This window comes from Zychaea mexicana (genome assembly GCF_025766255.1).
Source record: "Zychaea mexicana strain RSA 1403 chromosome Unknown BDB00scaffold_5, whole genome shotgun sequence".
Lineage (NCBI taxonomy): Eukaryota > Fungi > Mucoromycota > Mucoromycetes > Mucorales > Lichtheimiaceae > Zychaea > Zychaea mexicana.
The window spans coordinates 797,467-815,662 of record NW_026516668.1 but is presented as its reverse complement, the minus strand read 5'-3'; the positions used below and the strand labels follow the sequence as shown (position 1 = coordinate 815,662).

The 18,196-nt window shown below is 42.3% G+C and overlaps 4 protein-coding genes across 4 annotated transcripts; 2 read left to right on the top strand and 2 right to left on the bottom strand.

The window, feature by feature from the left end:
* Window positions 1–1,819: 1,819 nt before the first annotated feature.
* Window positions 1,820–3,043, bottom strand: BDB00DRAFT_725738 (uncharacterized protein; the record flags this gene model as incomplete). The annotated part of the gene is made up of 5 exons (XM_053118236.1): window positions 1,820–1,853; window positions 1,947–2,130; window positions 2,164–2,313; window positions 2,402–2,904; window positions 2,988–3,043. Coding segments are annotated over 5 exons (927 nt in total), but the record flags the coding sequence as incomplete, so codon positions are not given.
* A 238-nt stretch (window positions 3,044–3,281) lies between these two features.
* Window positions 3,282–4,708, bottom strand: BDB00DRAFT_800623 (uncharacterized protein). The gene is made up of 2 exons (XM_053121799.1): window positions 4,639–4,708; window positions 3,282–4,524 (listed from the first exon to the last, which is right to left on the bottom strand). The coding sequence occupies exon 2, from the start codon at window positions 4,468–4,470 to the stop codon at window positions 3,640–3,642; it is 831 nt and encodes a 276-aa protein (XP_052984782.1). The 5' UTR covers window positions 4,471–4,524; window positions 4,639–4,708; the 3' UTR covers window positions 3,282–3,639.
* Window positions 4,709–10,198: 5,490 nt separating this feature from the next.
* On the top strand, window positions 10,199–13,424 carry BDB00DRAFT_867663 (uncharacterized protein; the record flags this gene model as incomplete). Its single annotated transcript, XM_053126370.1, has 9 exons — window positions 10,199–10,516; window positions 10,622–10,908; window positions 11,009–11,266; window positions 11,368–11,812; window positions 11,917–12,227; window positions 12,293–12,685; window positions 12,770–13,052; window positions 13,132–13,268; window positions 13,352–13,424. 9 exons carry the CDS (start codon window positions 10,199–10,201, stop codon window positions 13,422–13,424), a joined length of 2,505 nt encoding a protein of 834 aa, XP_052984781.1.
* A 168-nt stretch (window positions 13,425–13,592) lies between these two features.
* Window positions 13,593–15,907, top strand: BDB00DRAFT_451926 (Bestrophin, RFP-TM, chloride channel-domain-containing protein). The gene is made up of 6 exons (XM_053117442.1): window positions 13,593–13,985; window positions 14,126–14,214; window positions 14,299–14,407; window positions 14,524–15,436; window positions 15,524–15,666; window positions 15,740–15,907. The coding sequence occupies exons 1-6, from the start codon at window positions 13,955–13,957 to the stop codon at window positions 15,859–15,861; spliced, it is 1,407 nt and encodes a 468-aa protein (XP_052984780.1). The 5' UTR covers window positions 13,593–13,954; the 3' UTR covers window positions 15,862–15,907.
* Window positions 15,908–18,196: the final 2,289 nt, after the last annotated feature.

Here is an 18,196-nt window from a genome sequence, read left to right as displayed (position 1 = left end):
GATCACCATTGTCGTCATGAGGGCTGAAATATGTGTGTGCCCTGTGCCCCAAATGGGTAGGACAGAAAACCCTGCTGTGTTGCTCGTGTGTGTGTGTGTAGCAATCCACAATATGATATGCGTACTATTAGCAGAGAAGATTATAGTTTGTGAAAAGCTGTCTAATCTTAAAATGCAGGAATCATAGGAGACGCTGAAAAATCCCGTAGACTTCTGTCGGTAAACCATTTATCCGAGCGAAAAAAAACATGATATTTTACTTAGATTTCGAAAAACAGCAATAGAGAGGTATATTGTCAGTTATTTATAAGTAAGAGATGTATAGAATACATGATGAGAATCATTCTATTGCTAAATATCAATCTACATATGATAATTATGGGATCCTAGTCTATAATACATTGCTCAGGAGTTTGAATGCTTATTATTGCTCTTAATATAGACTACTACGCATACATATTATGACAGAGACACATGGCGGTCTTCTTATTCGATATCTTTAACGCCACAAGAATAGCACTTTATATAATGCTCGATATGTATGCTGTCAACATAAGTTATCGACAAGCTTCTGCCACAGTAGGTGGTCTTTCCTTCTGTAATCCCTCGTGTCTTCTGTTTCTTATCTTTGCCATGACAATTTACCGCCATTCTGTTGCTGATCATATTTCAACTTCGAGCCGCTGCGAATAATCCGTAGAAACCATTATTATCCCATATTAAGCAACCCGATTTGCAGGCTGTAATGTAGAAAAAGGGTGGTAGACCTGCTCGTCGCCTTTCTCATAACAGCGACAAACGGATTCGTGCACTGAGAGCTTCTTCTGGAATAATATTGTGTCACAAGCTTTTGGAAGCAGTGAAAACAATGCGGAAATCTTAATTAGACAGTGATTCGACCAGAAGAATTTGCAGTCGCTTTGCGCAACAACCCAGAGTGGTCTCGCTGATTCGTCGCGATGTTCTGTTTATGCTCATTCCTGATTTAAAAAGTCGAACAGCAATCACTTCGCCTTAAGGGCGTGGCCGATAAAAAGATCACACGCTTAAATGTGGCACCTCTCCCTATAAACAACCGCTCCTAGTTAATATATACATATTTATAATAACACGTTTCGCAATATCTATCATCACAGTGCCATAAAATACATTACCTTAGATATCTTGCATCTCCTACAGTTTCCTCGTTTGCAAATTCAAGGTGCGATGTATTCCTTTGAGGAAAGCTGTGCTTTCTGCAGATGGCTATATATGTGGCCTTAGGAATACAGCTTATTTTTTAGCTTAAAAAACAGCTCGTACGGGGCGGTGCAGTAGTCGTTTACAACAAAACGAGAGCCAGTTTTCCTTGGGAAACGGCTATTGTTTGTCACTTTTCATACGTTTATAAGGTATCATCTGTCATCATTTTTATAACAGGTTACCAAAGGTTTACTGTAACTCTTAAACCTTTTATTCCGGGCCAAATGTACACAAAGGCATAAAATATCGTTAGCGCAGCAACATCGTCAATTACCATTGCTTAGCAAAACCACTTGTTAGATATCGTATATGATTACCCTGGTGTCTAAATCATACCGCACACAGTACGAGGGATAGTGGGCACTCAATGTTCGCAAAGGAGTGATCATCTGAAACACCTTGGCAGGCAGTGGCAAGCAGTGCTAGGTTAATACATCAGGTAAACCCAATCAGTCGAAATGTGTGGATCTACTGTAGTGATTATCCAACCCCATCCAAATGTTGTTTATTTCCTCTCTCATTCTTTGAACATTGACGATTATCGCATTTTAATTACTATATACAGTTTGCTTTACAATTCAATGACAAGTTTGCCCTGCTGATGTCCATTGCTAGAGAGTGATAAGCAAAGAAAATATTAGGTCCTAGCTTCGTGGTAATACACATATGCTCACAGTAGTAAGAAGAAAAAGAGAGAAACTTACGCCATGTAATCAAGCGCACCATCGACAGATTCTTCGGTCAAACCCTTCCACACCTTGGAGACCAGGGGTTTAATCTTGTGCTTGTCGACAAATGCCACCATCTCGTGAAACTCTCGTCGTGAACCCATGGTAGAGCCGCGGAGGTCCACGTTCTGGAAGACGTGTATCATTGTAAAGCATATGCCTCCTTTGTCTGTCGTAGTCATGGAGTTGCCACTCTTATCAGAAGTTTGGCCATAGTTGACCATCTTGGCACCGCTGGCCAAAACCTTGGGTAACTCGGCGTAAATAGGGCCACCAGCACCATCCACGACGGTTCGAATCTTACCACCGTTCAACTGTTTCTGCAAGTCATCGATACATTTGGCTGTATACATTCGTTAGCGAAACCATTGTTGACTATGCAAATAAGGCATTTCCACTCTTTGCAGCGATAGATAATGATGATTACTTACGATCCTTATAATTGACACCACCCTTGGCGCCCAATTTTTTGGCAAATTCAATCTTTTCAGCGCTGGACGAAGTGACATAGACGTTCATACCTTCAGCGACAGCGAATTGCAGGGCATATACGGCAACACCGCCACCAATGCCGGTAATCAAAACATTGTCGCCTGTCTTGGCACAACCCTTGTCAAAAAGAGCACGGTACGCGGTTAAACCGGCCAAAGGTAAAGCAGCGGCTTCGGCTGTCGACAAATGTTCGGGGCAGGGTGCCAAATCGGCTTCCTCGACTGTGATCTCGTTTGCAAATGTGCCAATAGCTGGAAGCAAGCCGAGGATATAGTAGTCATTCTCTGGTCCTCGAGGATCAGAGTCCCATCCGATACCGGGACAGACGAGAACGCGTTGACCGACGTTTTTGCCCTTCTTGACAGTACCTACGCCATCGGAACCAAGAACGGAGCCAGCAATTATGGGGAGTGGATAGAAACCTTTCATGATCCAGACATCACTATTAGTTTAACATGTTTAGTCAGTAAAATTTGACTTTTTTTCCCGGCGCATGAATTAATAAAATGATGTAGCTTTTGTTACCGATGATTGAAAGCAACACCTTGCATTTCCACAAGAGCTTCATTTGACTTGGGCGTTTCCACTTGCTTATCGATCACATCAAAGCCAAACTTGCTGTCTTTGGCATTGGGACGAGGTTTATCAGTAAGAACGACAGCAACCATCTTTGATGTTGTTGTATTCAAGTGAGTATATGTGAAGGAAAGAGTAAAGGAAGTGTATGATCCATTTCTCCCCAAACAATCCATGAGATAAAAACGATTCAAAAAACCCATGTATAAAATGTTGACCATGTTATCGGATGTTCAGACCGTATTATAGTGATATAATATTTTAGTAATAATATTATAAACTGTTATGCTATACTTTAAATCGACAACTTTTTCGATTGCAGAGATATTACGGAATAAGAATAGGTATAAAAAAAAGACTAAATAGGGGAAAAAACGAGAAGTCTGAGCGTGTTCTTTGCATTCGTTGAGGGTGGTGGGTGCCAGGGGGGGTTAGGTGGGTATGTATATAGTAGTGTATATATAATATTTATATAAATATATATTCAGAAAGGAAGAGAGCTAGAGCGGTGTGCGATAAGTGTGTATACAATATGTGAGTAGTGGTGATATAAGAAGGATGGTTATAGAGAAAGTCGTGTGTGTGTAAGCGCCTGCGGGTATTATACCATTTCATCGTTACTCGAAACCTTACGCGGTTCGCGGTGAAACGGGGGTAACGGCGACCGTCTTCGTATTGAGATCAGTGACTCCGCGCACAAGAAAAGCACCTGCCAGATGCGCACGAAGTAAAGCAAGAACCCAAAGAAGCTTGCCTTGCTACTCGCTAATTCTTCTGCCAACTCAAAGGCTTCCAACACAGCATTGGCCAATCGATCTGATGAGCGCAAAATCGGATATTGAAGTAATCGTTGTGCTAGATCGTTCTTGTTCTCTCGTTGTTGCTGTCGAAGATGCTGATGTGACAATAAACGTTGTTGGTGTTGGTAGTGATGACGATGGAGACTTCTTTCTGCAACAGTACTTCCATAGGATGAAGCTGTTGTGGTGGTCGCTGCCGTTGCAGGCGGTGGAAGATGCGCTGGTGTAGTGGATGGAGGTGGTAGTGGAATGATATCGGCTAATGATTGATATGATAAGACAGTGGTGCATTCTTCCGCAACGTCGTGGATCGACAGGTCCTTTTCGATGCTGCTGGTGTAATCTTCGGGGTTTATTCGTATTGTTTCTTTGCCCTTTTCCCCGTTGTTGCATAAGGGTTTGGGCGATGGCTGCTCCTCTACTGTTTGGTCTTCTTCTTCCTCCTCTTCCCCCTCTACTGGTTCTCCGAATTGTTTTGAGACGTGGCCATCCATCGTTGGAGGCTCATTATCCATCAACGTTTCATGACGGTTGGAATAACTATTAGCGTTATCATTCGTTTCGTTGCAGATGTTGTTGTTATTGTTGTTATTGTTATCAAGGTCGTCATCGTCATCGTCGTGATGTTCCATGATGGTCGATGGCGGCGGAGGATTACCAGCACGGTACCAATTCACCAAATCAATCTAAAACAATAACAACAAATACATGATTTAGAAAGAAACAGCTTCACATTACGCAAACATTACGCTTATTGTTTTTCTATCCCTTATTTCTCCACATTTTTCAATGTAACTTGCCTGATGATGATGAAGCTGAAGATCAGGGGCTGTCGGAGCCGATGCTGCTGACACGACTTGATGATGATGATGATGATGGTGTTGATTCTCGTTGTCGTTGTCGTCGTCGACTTCATCATCATCATTATCTTCATCTTCATCATCCATGATGCTAGGATGCTGTTGTCGCATCCATGCATTTTCATCCATGACTTCAGGCGCAGGCGCAGTCATAACCATCACGCCATCATCGGCCATACTCAACGGCTGTTGCTCCTCCCAATCAAACTCCATTTCCTGCGGCACCAATTGCGGCGTGAACATAAAATCGTCCCCTTGCAAAAACACCATGGATTGAGCGTTGGGAATGCCCAATAGGATCTGTTGCGACTTGGAATACATGCTGTGCAAGTGCCAGCTTTCCAAGAATGACCGTCGATGATACCCTTGTTTAGCGAACTTTTGCATCGTTGCATAGAAAATACGGGTTGCGGTTTCGTAGGTTGCATCCATCGTGACGTTGTTGTGGTATTCGTCCAAGACGTCGTCGTCTTCGCCTATGCATGGTTCCATAAGAGGAGGTGGTAATTGTGGCGGCGGAGCTGGAGGTGGTGGCATTTGCTGTTGTTGGTGTTGGTCATGGTAGGCATGGTGGTCGTCGTGGTGTTCGTCATGTTGATGGAGAAAGAAGAAATTGTCACCTGCAGTGTGGAAATATCCGTTGTCATGGCGATTCAGCTGTTGCGGGTGGTGATGGTGGTGGTGGTGTTGCTGCTCGTCGGCGGAAAGAGACCATTCGGGGATTCCTGTGGATTCAGGGATGGGTGTGGAAGGAACATGCAGCATATACAGCAAGAATCCTTCTAGGAGAAATAGAAAAGAAGTAAAGACCAAAAAAAAAGTTGCGTGAGAAGCGAGAGCGCTTGAAAGAGAGGGACAGGGAAAAGAGCAAAAGGGAAGAGGAAAGTTGCAAACTCGCCGTCTTCTTAGCGTGGCTGGGTGGCAAACAGCTGGAAAGAAAAGGGAATGGGGGGGATGACGCTTCACTCTCACTCTCGCTTACACCATCAACCGCGTATTCTTTTATTCTCTTGGGTTCCCCAAACGTTAAGTACACGGCTGATGTAAGAGAAAAGGAACACTAGTTTCTTTTTGTGGAACTACCATCTCCTTCTCGTTTCAAAAGCGACACAAAATAGCTGACGTACTATACTTTTTCTTTGGGGGGCAGTGGTGCAGTATGGGCTATGCGATAGCACACAGGTGGTTCTGCACCAACATACCATGTTACTTCTCATCCTCACGTATTTAGATTGGTTCTATGCGACATACTTTGGAGATTGCATTACAGGTACAACAACAACAACAACAAACGATCTCCATACGCGGCTATATTAACATTTGGCTATTTTCATATTACATACTTGCACAAAATAGGCACGCTCGCAGATCTGATCTCACATCCTGTTCTGTTACCAGTGTGTTGTTTTCTTTAACGTTACGCTGGCCATGTTTTTCCTTCGCGCATCATGTTGTTTTGAATCTTGACATTCTTGATATGATACATTGGTACTACAACAACAACAACAGTATACCTTGCATACTCCTGCTCGCCTCTTTGTATTCTTGTCACCGTGTTGTTGTCGCATATAGCACGGTGTTCCTGAAACATTAATAGACCATGAATGTATTAATACAGTACAACTGAACACGTCGCACATTTTTATTCCGTCGTCATTATAGCATCGTTTCCTACTTAGCCCCCTTTTCCCCAAAAATAATAAGAACCGTAATCGTTCCTAATAAATCATATATTTTAGACCTCTCTGTGAATGTACACTTGTTAGGGGATTATCATTGGATAAAGTTGTTATTGTGTTGCTGCCATTATAAAGAAGATACACTAAGTGTGCGAATACAAATGTGTAACGTAGCATGTTTGTACATTGATTACAATAACATTACTATTAATGTTGTTAGATACCACATACATACTGTTACGAAAAGGCGATGGGGTTTGCAAATGGTGTATAACATAAAGTTGCTTGGTTTAGCAACGACGGCTTTACAGGTACGGTACACACGCACACAAACTGGATTTTGTTACTGTATCACCGTACGCGTGATACATCATTTTTCCGGAGACCCCTTCGTCTCCAGTATACTTCTTTTTTAGAGCGAAACGCATGGCCCTGGCTTATAATAAACGGATAGTAGCAACCTGTGTACGACATAGTATGACGATAGCTTTTGGCTGTTTATCTGCTTAATAAGTTTAATAGTAGCGCCTTCTGTTATTGCATACATCATCATCATCATGATATTTGAATCGCACCTCTTGTGATGTACTGCTGCTGCCGCTGCTGCTCATACTGCTTGATCAGTTTAATGAACATTCAGAAGTATGTCTCTATTATACACGTATAAAGCTCAAATTTTCGCTTTACTGTTACTATCTCTACGTGCATAGGAATGATGACCATGCAGCACTATCAGCATTTTTTTGAATGTATCTTTGTATGAGTGATTTAACAACAAATCAATTATTAGTATATGCTATGCGGATCAGGCAAAAACGCATATTTAGAGCTCCTGTTGTTATTGTTTACTATATATGGACATTCTTTTATACATACAGTTGATAATATTGGCTGTCGTCATGAGACCTTGTGTTCTTATCTTGAACTATTTTAAACGTTGTTCGTATCATTTTATCGCAACACTTTGTATTTCCGCTTCAAAGGGCATCAAGAGCAAGACCAGAAAAAGGTTTAATGACATCCTGTGCAATATAAACATTGGCGGCTATGGGAAAACGCGTGCTAAATGAAAAAAAAATGACAGTCTCCTAGCATTGTATAACTGAAAAAAAGAGACGGCAGTTTCTATGCAAGCGTAGTGGTGGTAGGAGAGATCCCAAAGTTTCTTTCAGCGAGTCTTCTTTTATGGCACATAGTGGGATACCGTGATGGTGCTATCAAAAGCCGACTTACAACTGCGCAATCAATGACAAAGCGTTACATGAGTCCACATAACAAGGACAGCCAACTCGCTTACCAAAAGAGTGAAAGAAAAAATTACGAGGGGCCCTTTTCCGTTTCTTTATATATTTAACACAGCAATTTGAGTTAAATACCACGATTGTTAGGAGCGCCACCACGCAAGCCCTGAAAACATGACGTCTTTTCAGGTCTGCGTTTTGACTTGGGTGAGTCCCTGAAAATAAGAATGTGAAAGTAAAAGAAAATGTAAGAGATGACATGTAACGACCCTACTCTTTCTATAATAGAGAGTGAAGAAGCCGCGATATGGTTTTGGATACTATAGCATCCTCTTTTCCATTCCATCAGCCTTTCATATGGTAGCTTATACTTGTTGACGTCCCAAGTACTTGTCGAATCTACCATAGTGATGTTTAGAGGTGTTATATTCTGGAGAGCATATGCCACTGATGCAAAGCAATAGTAGTACATAGTGTTGATACGATGAAAACCCCAACATCGATTACTTTTGAAATGTTGGAGCGTATACAACCTATTTCATCACTATTTAAACACAATGTTATCAGAAAGAGCTCATGAATATCATATTAATACAATAATTCTATTCTTAAGTGTAATGGTAATAATAAATCTACAAGATAAAGGCAACAGCTATGCACAAACTGGCGAAGTAGTTTGTTGTTTTATTTCGTTATTTCTATAACAAGTCTGTATGAGCTTCAAGAAGGAAGTCTACAGTCTTGCATTTCCGATGTTGGAAAAGTTGAGGTTACCACGGATTTGGTTAGGTACGGGAATGGTACTCACCATAAATACATGGCTAAGCAGAGCAAAAAAGGTACACCTTTGTCGCCTACAACCAAAAAAAAACTCCAAGAGCAAGTGCTAAGAGCTTATTACCTTTCATGCCAGCAAATCTCACAAGGAATTACATTATTCATTTCAGAATATTGTTACATGATGTTAGTAACGGGGAGGTATGCGTTATCATCACACTGATACTTATTACTTGTGGTGTTGGAGGCATGAGCATTCGTGGTGAAACCTGTCAAAAGGCAAACTTAGTAAGACTCATCACCTTTGCGCACTTAACTTATACGCACCATTGATGAAGATGCCAAAGGTGGCAAGATCGTCCTCTGACCGACCTTACAACATGCAGACGTGTAGCTGTCGCTTGTAAATTTCTGTGATTCTAGCTCTGACTCTTTCGACAAGAGTAATGGGGGGTTCGGGAGGCTTAATACCTCCGTTGTCCAACTCAAGAACCCCACTTTCAGCACATGCAAACAGAATGGCGATTATTGTTGTATCCGACGGAAAGGTGGTGGTTAGGAAGAGCCACAAGAGGGATAAAGATAAAGAGCAAAATTCTACGGGCCCACAGTACGTTTATGGGTTGCAGCGTGTAGTACAGCTTGAATGATGTGACAAACAATAGTTTTGTGCTAATTGTTCATGTATATATTACGCTTTTTTAAATCAAGTAGCATTCTTTCGATGCAATATCTCAGAAAGATGTAAGATAAGATTAACGTGTCGTTGTCCCCAATACTGGGATTGAACAGACGCATGGTGCATTCTATCTGCGGTCATGCGTGTAAAAATTGCTCATATGCTACACGCGTTTGTGAAATATTTTTACTTTTTCATCCTCCTCATCACCAGTACCCAACACACCCAAACTTTTCTCTGTGGTGCCATCATAACCAATACAATTGTTTTTCTTCGCGGCTGGTGGCGGCAGACAGTCAAACAGGGCTCTTTCAGTGGATAGGGTTAGTAGCATATTGGAACAACTGCATGGGTGTGGCATCCACAGCTCGGCGAGAGGAGCATGGTATCAGAATCACAGACGTAGATATCCCTTCTCCTGATTCTGGTGGCAAGAGTATGTACAGATATCCATAGCATTATCACAACAACACAGCAATATCATCAATATAATCACACAGATCCTATATGAATAATTTCTCTTATTGTTCTTATTATGTAGAAAATTAATAATGCTGTTTGCGGCGGCTACCTAAAAGACAGATGTACTATTTACAGTAGCACAACATGGATCATATTCTGCTTGCCCCGTTCGCTTGAATCTTCCCAAATACATCTTTAATGCTGCTGCAACTTAAAATGACGGTAAGCTTTTTCTCTGGCTTAGTTCTTATACATATATGCAGTGTTTTTTTATATATTAGCAGCCGACTTAGTGTGTACTTGCCCTGTATGTGGCACATTCTCAACAGTCAAAGCCATCCAGTACATATCATTATGAGTGTATGAGATCATCTATTGTGTGCTTGACACCAACCAGACGGCATCTTACTGTTATATAGAACCGCTTGCATTATGCAGGCTCTAGTCAAGTATTTTGTAGCGATGGGGGTGGGGGGGGGGTACAAAAGGGAAAAGCGAGTCAAAATTCAAGCGCGCCACCTCTATTGAATCAAACGGGGCCTGCTGGCGGTGTTGGTTTATATAACGCGGCATACTCTTTTTCTCTTTCTCTTTCTGTTCAGGTTTGACTGCCTGTCTTTTCTGAATCCTCCCCTTTCTTTTTTTCCAACTTTTCGACAATAATGAAAAGCCAACATATCGCCGTATTACCTAACGATTGGCTCGAATACTTGGGAAGCCATCGCATTTTCGAGCTAACGGCCGCCGAATCAGCACAAGCCGCACACACCTTTGATCGCGCCAATCAGTTCGATTCGTTTGCGCAGCAGTATGATACGCGTGTCATTGTTCTACGAGGCAACGATCTGATTGTTGCCGTTGGATCTCAACTGCGTTTACTCGATTTGAACGAAGTCAAAGATGCATGGATCAACATTGCGCCTCAGTTTATTGATGCTGGTAAAACTGATACAAAATGGTTGCTTGAAATTCCGTACAAGGTATAAAGCTCGGTAAAAACTTTAAAGAACAAGAATTATAAGGAAATGGTACCCATTCTAAACTGTTGTTGCTTGAATTTGCGTGTGTGAAATCTAATGTTCTAGACTTTGGCGACTCCTACAATTGATTTCAGAATTGAATCACTCATTGTCAACAGCACCGGTACCTTACTTGCTGTGTGCGGACAGCAACGACTTTCGATCGTCTGTTTGCCTCCGTCTGGCTTTTCCCCTACGACTACCTATTCGCCTGAAGGTCATGTTGAATGCAAAACGTTTTCGGTGGGCCAAGAAATTTTCGGCGAAAGCAGACGCGTTGTGAAAGCATTGTGGCATCCACTGAGTGAAACAAAGACTCATATCATGGTGCTCAGCTCTGACAGCGTATTACGGTAAGGAACTTTATTTAAAAGATGGTCTATCAATGGTTCCAGGAACAATAGGTATTAACAAAGAGGCTATGTATCTTTGTGTGTGTCTTTTATGATTTAGTATGTTCGATGTCAGCGGAAACATTGACGAGCCAGAGCAGTTGTACGATCTATCACCATCGTTTCAAAACAGTGCCGCTAGCCGCCGACCTAGCCGTGGTATTACCTTAGACGATGGACTTGGAATGGAAGAAGAAGCTGTTACTTTCACATTGGGTGGCAAAAGTGAAGAAGGCAGCGCGTGGGAGCCATTCACAGTATACTTTGCCCTGCGAAATGGTCATACTTATGCTCTGTGCCCAGTACTTCCCTTCAACAGGTACGCATTATCTCTTTATCAGTTTGGATAAATACAAGGGAACAAGGGTGAATTCAACATCCTTGAGGGGGCTCACTAAAGGTAAATCAATATAATCTTAGCGTTGTCCGCAATCAGCATCTGGAGACCCTTGCTTGTGTGGTGGACGCCAAAACGACTCGTCTGTTGGAACAAAAGATGGATAATGAGAATGACTTGGAATCGAAGGCGCTGTATTATCTACTGAGACTACAATCCCAATGGCTTGGCGACCTTTTGGAGTCGGTTACGCCAGTGGATGGGGACAATGTTGCTGTCAAGAGCAATGATGCATGTATACCCTTCCCTATCCAACGACAAGGACCTTTCCGGGTTGAAGGAAAATCACAATTAAATAGTAATTCAAACGAAGTCAGTGACATACTCTTTATCAAGGCTGAACCTGCCAACATTATCGCCATGGCATACACAAACGGCAAGATTAAGAACCATATCCTTGAATCCGAAATCGATCCACAGTGGCTAATGCCAACCACTATCACTGATAAAAACGATTGGAAATATCAGGTAAGGTTTTTCACCCTTCCTCATCCCTTTCTATCCTTAAGCTGTACCTATAACCATGCTCAAACTTGAAACAGGCAGCTAAATACTCTCTTTGAAATATGTAGCTCGGAGTGTTCCTGTTCTCTGCAGACATATTGCCAAAGGCAACCGTTCATGAGACAATCGACCTAAAAGTAAAGACACCCACATCTGTGGGGCTGGTACTTGATCCGCTCTACAGTGACACCTACTATGCATACCACCGAGGAGGATTACATCGATTGGCCTTGACGAAGCTTGTTGACAATCTCGCGGTTCTTGAACAAGCATTTGCTTCAACAACAAATCGTAACGAGTTCACCAGTGCTCTGCAAGAATGGTCTGGCAAGGATAACAGTGCTGAAGTTAAATGTCTGATTGAATCTTCGGTGGCCAAGTAGGTTTTTACCAGAAAAAAAAAAGATGTGAGAGAAGTTCATTTTACGATCTGTTCTCAAATAGCTCTGACGTCCCGTTGCTTGGCATTGTTATTATCACGGACATTTACCTGACTTACTCAATACTTGCGCTTCCTCGCTCATACCGACTTGCCACTGTGGAGCTGGGTCTTCGACAATCCGGTGTAGATACGGGTTTGAATACGTCTAAGCAATATACTTCCAGCGAATCCGACAACGATACGGTATCCAATGGTGCCTCCTTGCTCGCCAAGTCGCCCTTCACTGTACCCTCGACTGACGCCGCTCCGCCAAAGATTGTCATTCCACCGGAATATGCAGGCAAAAAAGAAATTGTTATTACTGAAGACTCGTTGTTGTTCATGCAGAAAACCACCGAAAAACTGTATGGAAGCATTAAGGAGCTCACAAAGTTCAAGATGAAGACAGAAAAACGGTAAGAGAAACATTATCTCTGTGTGTTTTGTATCAAAGAAGGGATCGCTCCAGGTGTACTCATTTTGATAATTTCTTACGTTAGACTGGCTTTGCAACAAATGGAACTTACTCGACAGATTGAAGATATCCGAAAACTCTGTGATCGTTTGGAACAGCAACATATCCAGGATGAACAGCGTGACAAAATACTAGCAGCAGCACAGAGTCATGGCAAGCTTGCATTGCGCATCGATAGTGTATTACGCAAAGTGTTGGGCAGCTATCTGCCTGACATGTCCAACGAGGAGAAAAAGTGGTTTGAAGGGCTTCAAGAGATCCAGAAAACGCTTGACGGCGATCGAGGATATCTCGAAAGAATCGGATTGGTTAGTATCATCCACAAATGTAAAGTAAATACAAAGGAAGGCTTGTCGCTAAGTTTATATGAATGAATATATGACATAGATGCAATCCCAGGTATCGACTTTACGATCGCGGAAAACACAGTTCAGCGGCGTTGCGCTTGGTGGTACTGGCGGACAAAAGAAACCCCAGCTTTCTTCGGCACAATTGGCTAGCGTACGAAAGGTGTTGGATGAACAGTAAGTTATACATCCTACCGATCCCATTCTCTTTGCATGATTCTATCTAATCGGTGATATACTAACATGGGTCTTTGTGCTAGGGCAATTCTCGTACAAGAAGCCAAAGAGAAGATTAGCTCCCTTGAGACGAGCCTCACCCCGTCTGCTTCATAACCACACACGCACAACAAAATTCACCCATCACATGTAAACACACACACACCCCTCCCAAAGCTCAAACAAAACATTAAAACGCCACTTGAAATTTACACACGCAGATTTGTTCTCAACGTGCCTATATAACGTGGAACGATACGCCAAAAAAAAAATTCTTTTTCTTTAATACCAACCCTTGCTACCTGCCAACTTTGATGGTCCATTGGTTCCACCAAAGTGGCCTTCTTTCGTAACAAGCAAAGAACAGGGAATATAAAGTACCCAAAATCCAGATTAATCACTGAGGATGCCTTTAACCATGCATCTAAGGCTTCATGCCCTGGATATATTTTTTGTCAATGTCATCTTAAAATCAAAAAGAAAAGGATAAAAGGAGAATAGGCGAACTATGCTTTTCAAGCCATGGTTGTCGTGCTGTGCTGTTAGTGTATGCGAGTGTGTATGTAGAAAGCGCCACACACATATTTATTTTGGGAGAGAGAAAGAGGGAATAAGGGCCTTCTTTTTTTACTGTTGTTTACTATACGATGGCGCACAGGCTAGGAACACCTTACCAAGGTAAAAGCCTCTTCTCTCTATCAGCTTTGTATACTTGGTTGAATGCCGTGGATGTGTGTGCTGGAAAGCGACTGTTTTTATACATATACAAATGTGTGTATGAGCGATATTTTCCAGTTGACTCAAACCGAATATATCAGCCCTACTAAACAAGTCAACGGGCAAGAACTTTTGGCGTGGAGCGTCAGGTCATTTTGCCTATCCTGATGTTCTGCGATGGCGAGGATCGGTAAATGCTGGAGTGTTTTTCTTTAAGCTCTAACGGTTCGGTTGCGGAGGACGTAAAAAACTAAGCTACACACACTTAATAAAGGTCCTGTTAAACACGCTGCCAGGCGTTGTTGTCACAACCCTGTTTTCGTGCATTGTGTGCGTACTCCACTTGCAATTCGGCGTTGCAATGGACGTTCCCGTTTCTGTCTGTACGTAAGCCCTTTTTGACGTAGAGAAAAGGAGTAAAAAATTTTTCTGGTGCTAGTAAGGCAATATGTGCTACAGTACCAGGTAGGGAGACTTGACCGTTTCTGTATAATTTTAGTGTCAACTGTCTCTGTCGCGCTAGGCTTGCTGCTGGCATTCCGTGTAAACACTGCATATGACCGCTACTGGGAAGGTCGCAAACTGATCCAAACGGTGATGGCCACGATTCGTAATCTTACAAGACAAGTGTGGATCAATATCCCCGAGCAATCGCATGGTGATCATGTGGAAAAGATGCGCTGCGTGAAACTCTTGCTGGCCTTTATGGTTGCCACAAAGCATCATTTGCGCGGTGAATACGGCACAGACTATGACGATCTCAAGTCGCTACTTCCGCCTGGCTGGGTACCCTGCAGTGTCACGCATGCACCTGTTGCAGCAGCAGCAGCAGCAGCAGCAAGTCAACAAAAGAAGCGAAGACTCTTTAAAGCCGTACCGATCATTGTCTCCCTGTACCATTCGTTGCGACCCTCAAAGTACAAGCAAGACGACGCCGAACTTGACTCAGATGACCGAAATGATGCTGTCAATATTCCTCGGTCAGTCGTTCGGGAAGCGTTCCCCGACTCGGATCTCGCGTACGCAAAGACGACGGCTGACCTTCGACGTATTGCAAAAGAGCGAGATGATGATGACGAAGCAATCGTCCATGGTGTCTACGGAAGCATGTCCCATAATGGTAACCATAGCAGCAGCAGCAACAACAACAACAACAACACACAACATCGCCCCCATCAGGCGGTGTTCACCTCAGAGGAAGACTTGCCAGACCATGGTGATGCAGATATCGCTTTGCCATTGGAAATCCTGTTTCTTGTCGCACTGTACGTAAACCAAGCCAAACGTAGCAATAAGATTGAATCCAACTTTGTTTCGGTCGTCACATCATCGCTCGATACACTAGTCAACGCGTTAACTGCTTTTGAACGTATCTCTACCACACCGGTGCCTCGTGCGTACAACATCCACCTGTAAGTCCTTCTTTTTTTTGCGTACAATCTACAAACGGACGGATGAAACTGTACTCAACATGTATAATCTCCAACAATCTACTACAGTAAGCAAGGTGTTATTCTGTATATTTTCTTCTTGCCATTCGCACTCGTCAACCCTTTGGCCTGGCTTGTTACCCCAATTGTAGCCTTGGTCTCCTTCACTTTGTTTGGTATTGAAGCAATTGGTGCCGAAATCGAAAATCCATGTGAGTTTTATGATCATTGCACCATTCTATAGATACATCTCTTGTTCTTACCGATTGCTAACATACACTGTAGTTGGCTACGACTATAATGACTTGCCATTAAATACCTATTGTGAGGAACTCAAGAGAGAAGTAGCATATATCATTTATCATATCCCCACACATTCAAAGAGTATTCTTTTGGATGGTCATTAGTAGATTCCATATTTCTATTCCTTCGGCACGCAACACCCCAAAGTCAACAGCAGGTGCACACAAATAACTAAAGCTCTTCTTTTTTTTATTGTCATTGCTGAATGCTTTTTTCGTGGATGTTTGTTTGTTTGTTTGCCCAGGAACGGGGTGGGTGATTGATGCGATATGCTGGGTCTTGCGTTTGGATATGTGACAAAGTTAGCAAGACTCAGCCTGCTTTCTCATTTCGTCAAACTTAATCATTGACCAGACTTTGATTTTTCAGGCAATTGGCATACTTTGTCAGCCATCTTGAGCCAAACAGACCTATTGCTTGGCAGTGCTAGACGGAAATTCCCGTCAATGGGATAGACACGCCGTCCCGGGGCACAAGGCTCTTCAAATATCTCACAGTACAACCGGCATGGACGCTTCTAAGATTAGAGCACTGCCTGTTTTGTCTATGCCTAGCATATTCCTTTCTTACCTAGTCTTGCATATTTCTCTTTACCTTTGCTGTTGCAGCGCATAACGTCGAGTTTGTCAAAGCGTATATTCCACACATTTGCCCTTCCTACTTATTAAAACATTAAAGTCGTCGCTGAGTTCTGCAACTACTGTACCTGCGCAGTATTCTGTTAAAAAGAATACGCGGAGCTGTCCTGCAGTTGTGAAACACTTTATGCACTGCTATGGAAACGGCACTCTGAGACAACAACGACAGACATCTCCTTTACTCGACAACTCCTTGTTTCATTTATATTTGTAATGAAGCGGCACGGCAGCTCTGTCAGTAGAGATAGCTGATGACTGATGACATAGCGGAGTCGTGCTTCTGTAACGGTCTTTAGCACGTATTCCACCTTGTTTTTGCTGCACAGAACCAACATTCTGCAATTTATACTTGACAGCTCTCAAATAGTAGCCCGCGCAACGATCAACTAGTATGTATTAAGAAAGCGACGAAACCGGATTTCTCGAAGCATCGCCACTGAGCCTTGCTTCACACAAAAGCCTTCCAATGTGGGGTATGACTCTAACTACCCCTGATCAACGGCGCAGAATGATGGGTAAGAAGTACAAAACCACTCTTTTAGATGTTCTCATTCTCAATTTCTGATAACGTGTTTTATTGATATTTCCAGGCACACGATGCTGCATGGAATCAATCCTCTCCTCTTTTTGAATCTTTATTTTGGGTCTTTAGCTTATGTCCAGCTTTTGAGCAGCGGATGAAAGGTGTGCAGAACTGAGAGTTACTGCCACCGGATCTGTTGTACATGATATGTAGGGGTATGAGCGTGTCCAGCATTCCTAAGAAACCGTAATCGGCTAAAGTATATGCCTTCTGTGATTATTCGTGGTAAGCCAGGACGAATCCCTACTTGCATGGCGACCAATCGCTGCAAGACTCTCTTTATCCCCATTAAACAGCTCCAAGCGTAGCTATGATAGCTCTATAATAAATATGAATGTATAGAAAGTGTTCCTTTTGAAGGTGTACTCGTGAAAACCAAAAGACAAGATCACATTTCTTTTTGTACCATCGAACGTAGAAAGAAGCCTTCTTCACTTACAAGAATCCCTACTAATGTACATGTTCTCGCCCGCCAATATATGAAACAAAATGCCATCATCGGCTGTCTCCCTTGATGTACAGTACACAACACACATGGGTGCATGCATATTACGTAAATTTGAGTCCATTTTGGTACCACCTAATGATGTTAACTGTATATTTCCGAACAAGTGTTCCCCAGGAAGAATGCTGAATGCTGCTTTATTTGTGTCTCTCATCAATATTAAAAGCGAACAGTATCTGATGTGTGAGTGTGGTATAAATGAAAGTGTAAGGCTGTGATTAATAGAATTAGTTGTTTAATCAATGTAATGGTGACGACATGTTAGAAAGCGTATGACCTTCCTTCACCAGCTCGAGTATTGTGTACATGACTTGCTAAGAGCTATAGCCATTTTTGTATGTTTCTTATCTCCTTATATAGTCGATAATAATGTTTAGACCTGTTGGAGTATTGAGGTCGATGTTTTCCTTCAATATTTTTCACTGCACTTTTTTATCACGAAATGTCGATATGAGTAGATTTACAAGTAAATGACGCACGTCAAAAGAAAAAATGAATATGTACATATCACAAATGAAGAGGTACCCAACAACAAACTTTTTTCCTTGGATATTCTGTGCAGCTGACAGTATGTAGACGATTTTTCTTATGAACCAGCAAAAATTTTTAGTCCAAGCGTGTGTTATCACCTTTAATGAAAAAAAAACTTAATGACCTTGCTTAATTGGTCGCTTCCTTCCGGTACAGTTAGGGGAGAATAACTACAAATGAGT

Bases quoted from the DNA above. Each gene is read 5' to 3' on its own strand.
- BDB00DRAFT_800623 (XM_053121799.1), bottom strand. From the start codon at position 4,470: ATGGAACATCACGACGATGACGATGACGACCTTGATAACAATAACAAC.
- BDB00DRAFT_451926 (XM_053117442.1), top strand. From the start codon at position 13,955: ATGGCGCACAGGCTAGGAACACCTTACCAAG. The intron at 14,408-14,523 runs GTACGTAAGCCC...GTATAATTTTAG, and splicing joins GGACGTTCCCGTTTCTGTCT to TGTCAACTGTCTCTGTCGCG. The intron at 15,437-15,523 runs GTAAGTCCTTCT...AATCTACTACAG, and splicing joins CGTGCGTACAACATCCACCT to TAAGCAAGGTGTTATTCTGT.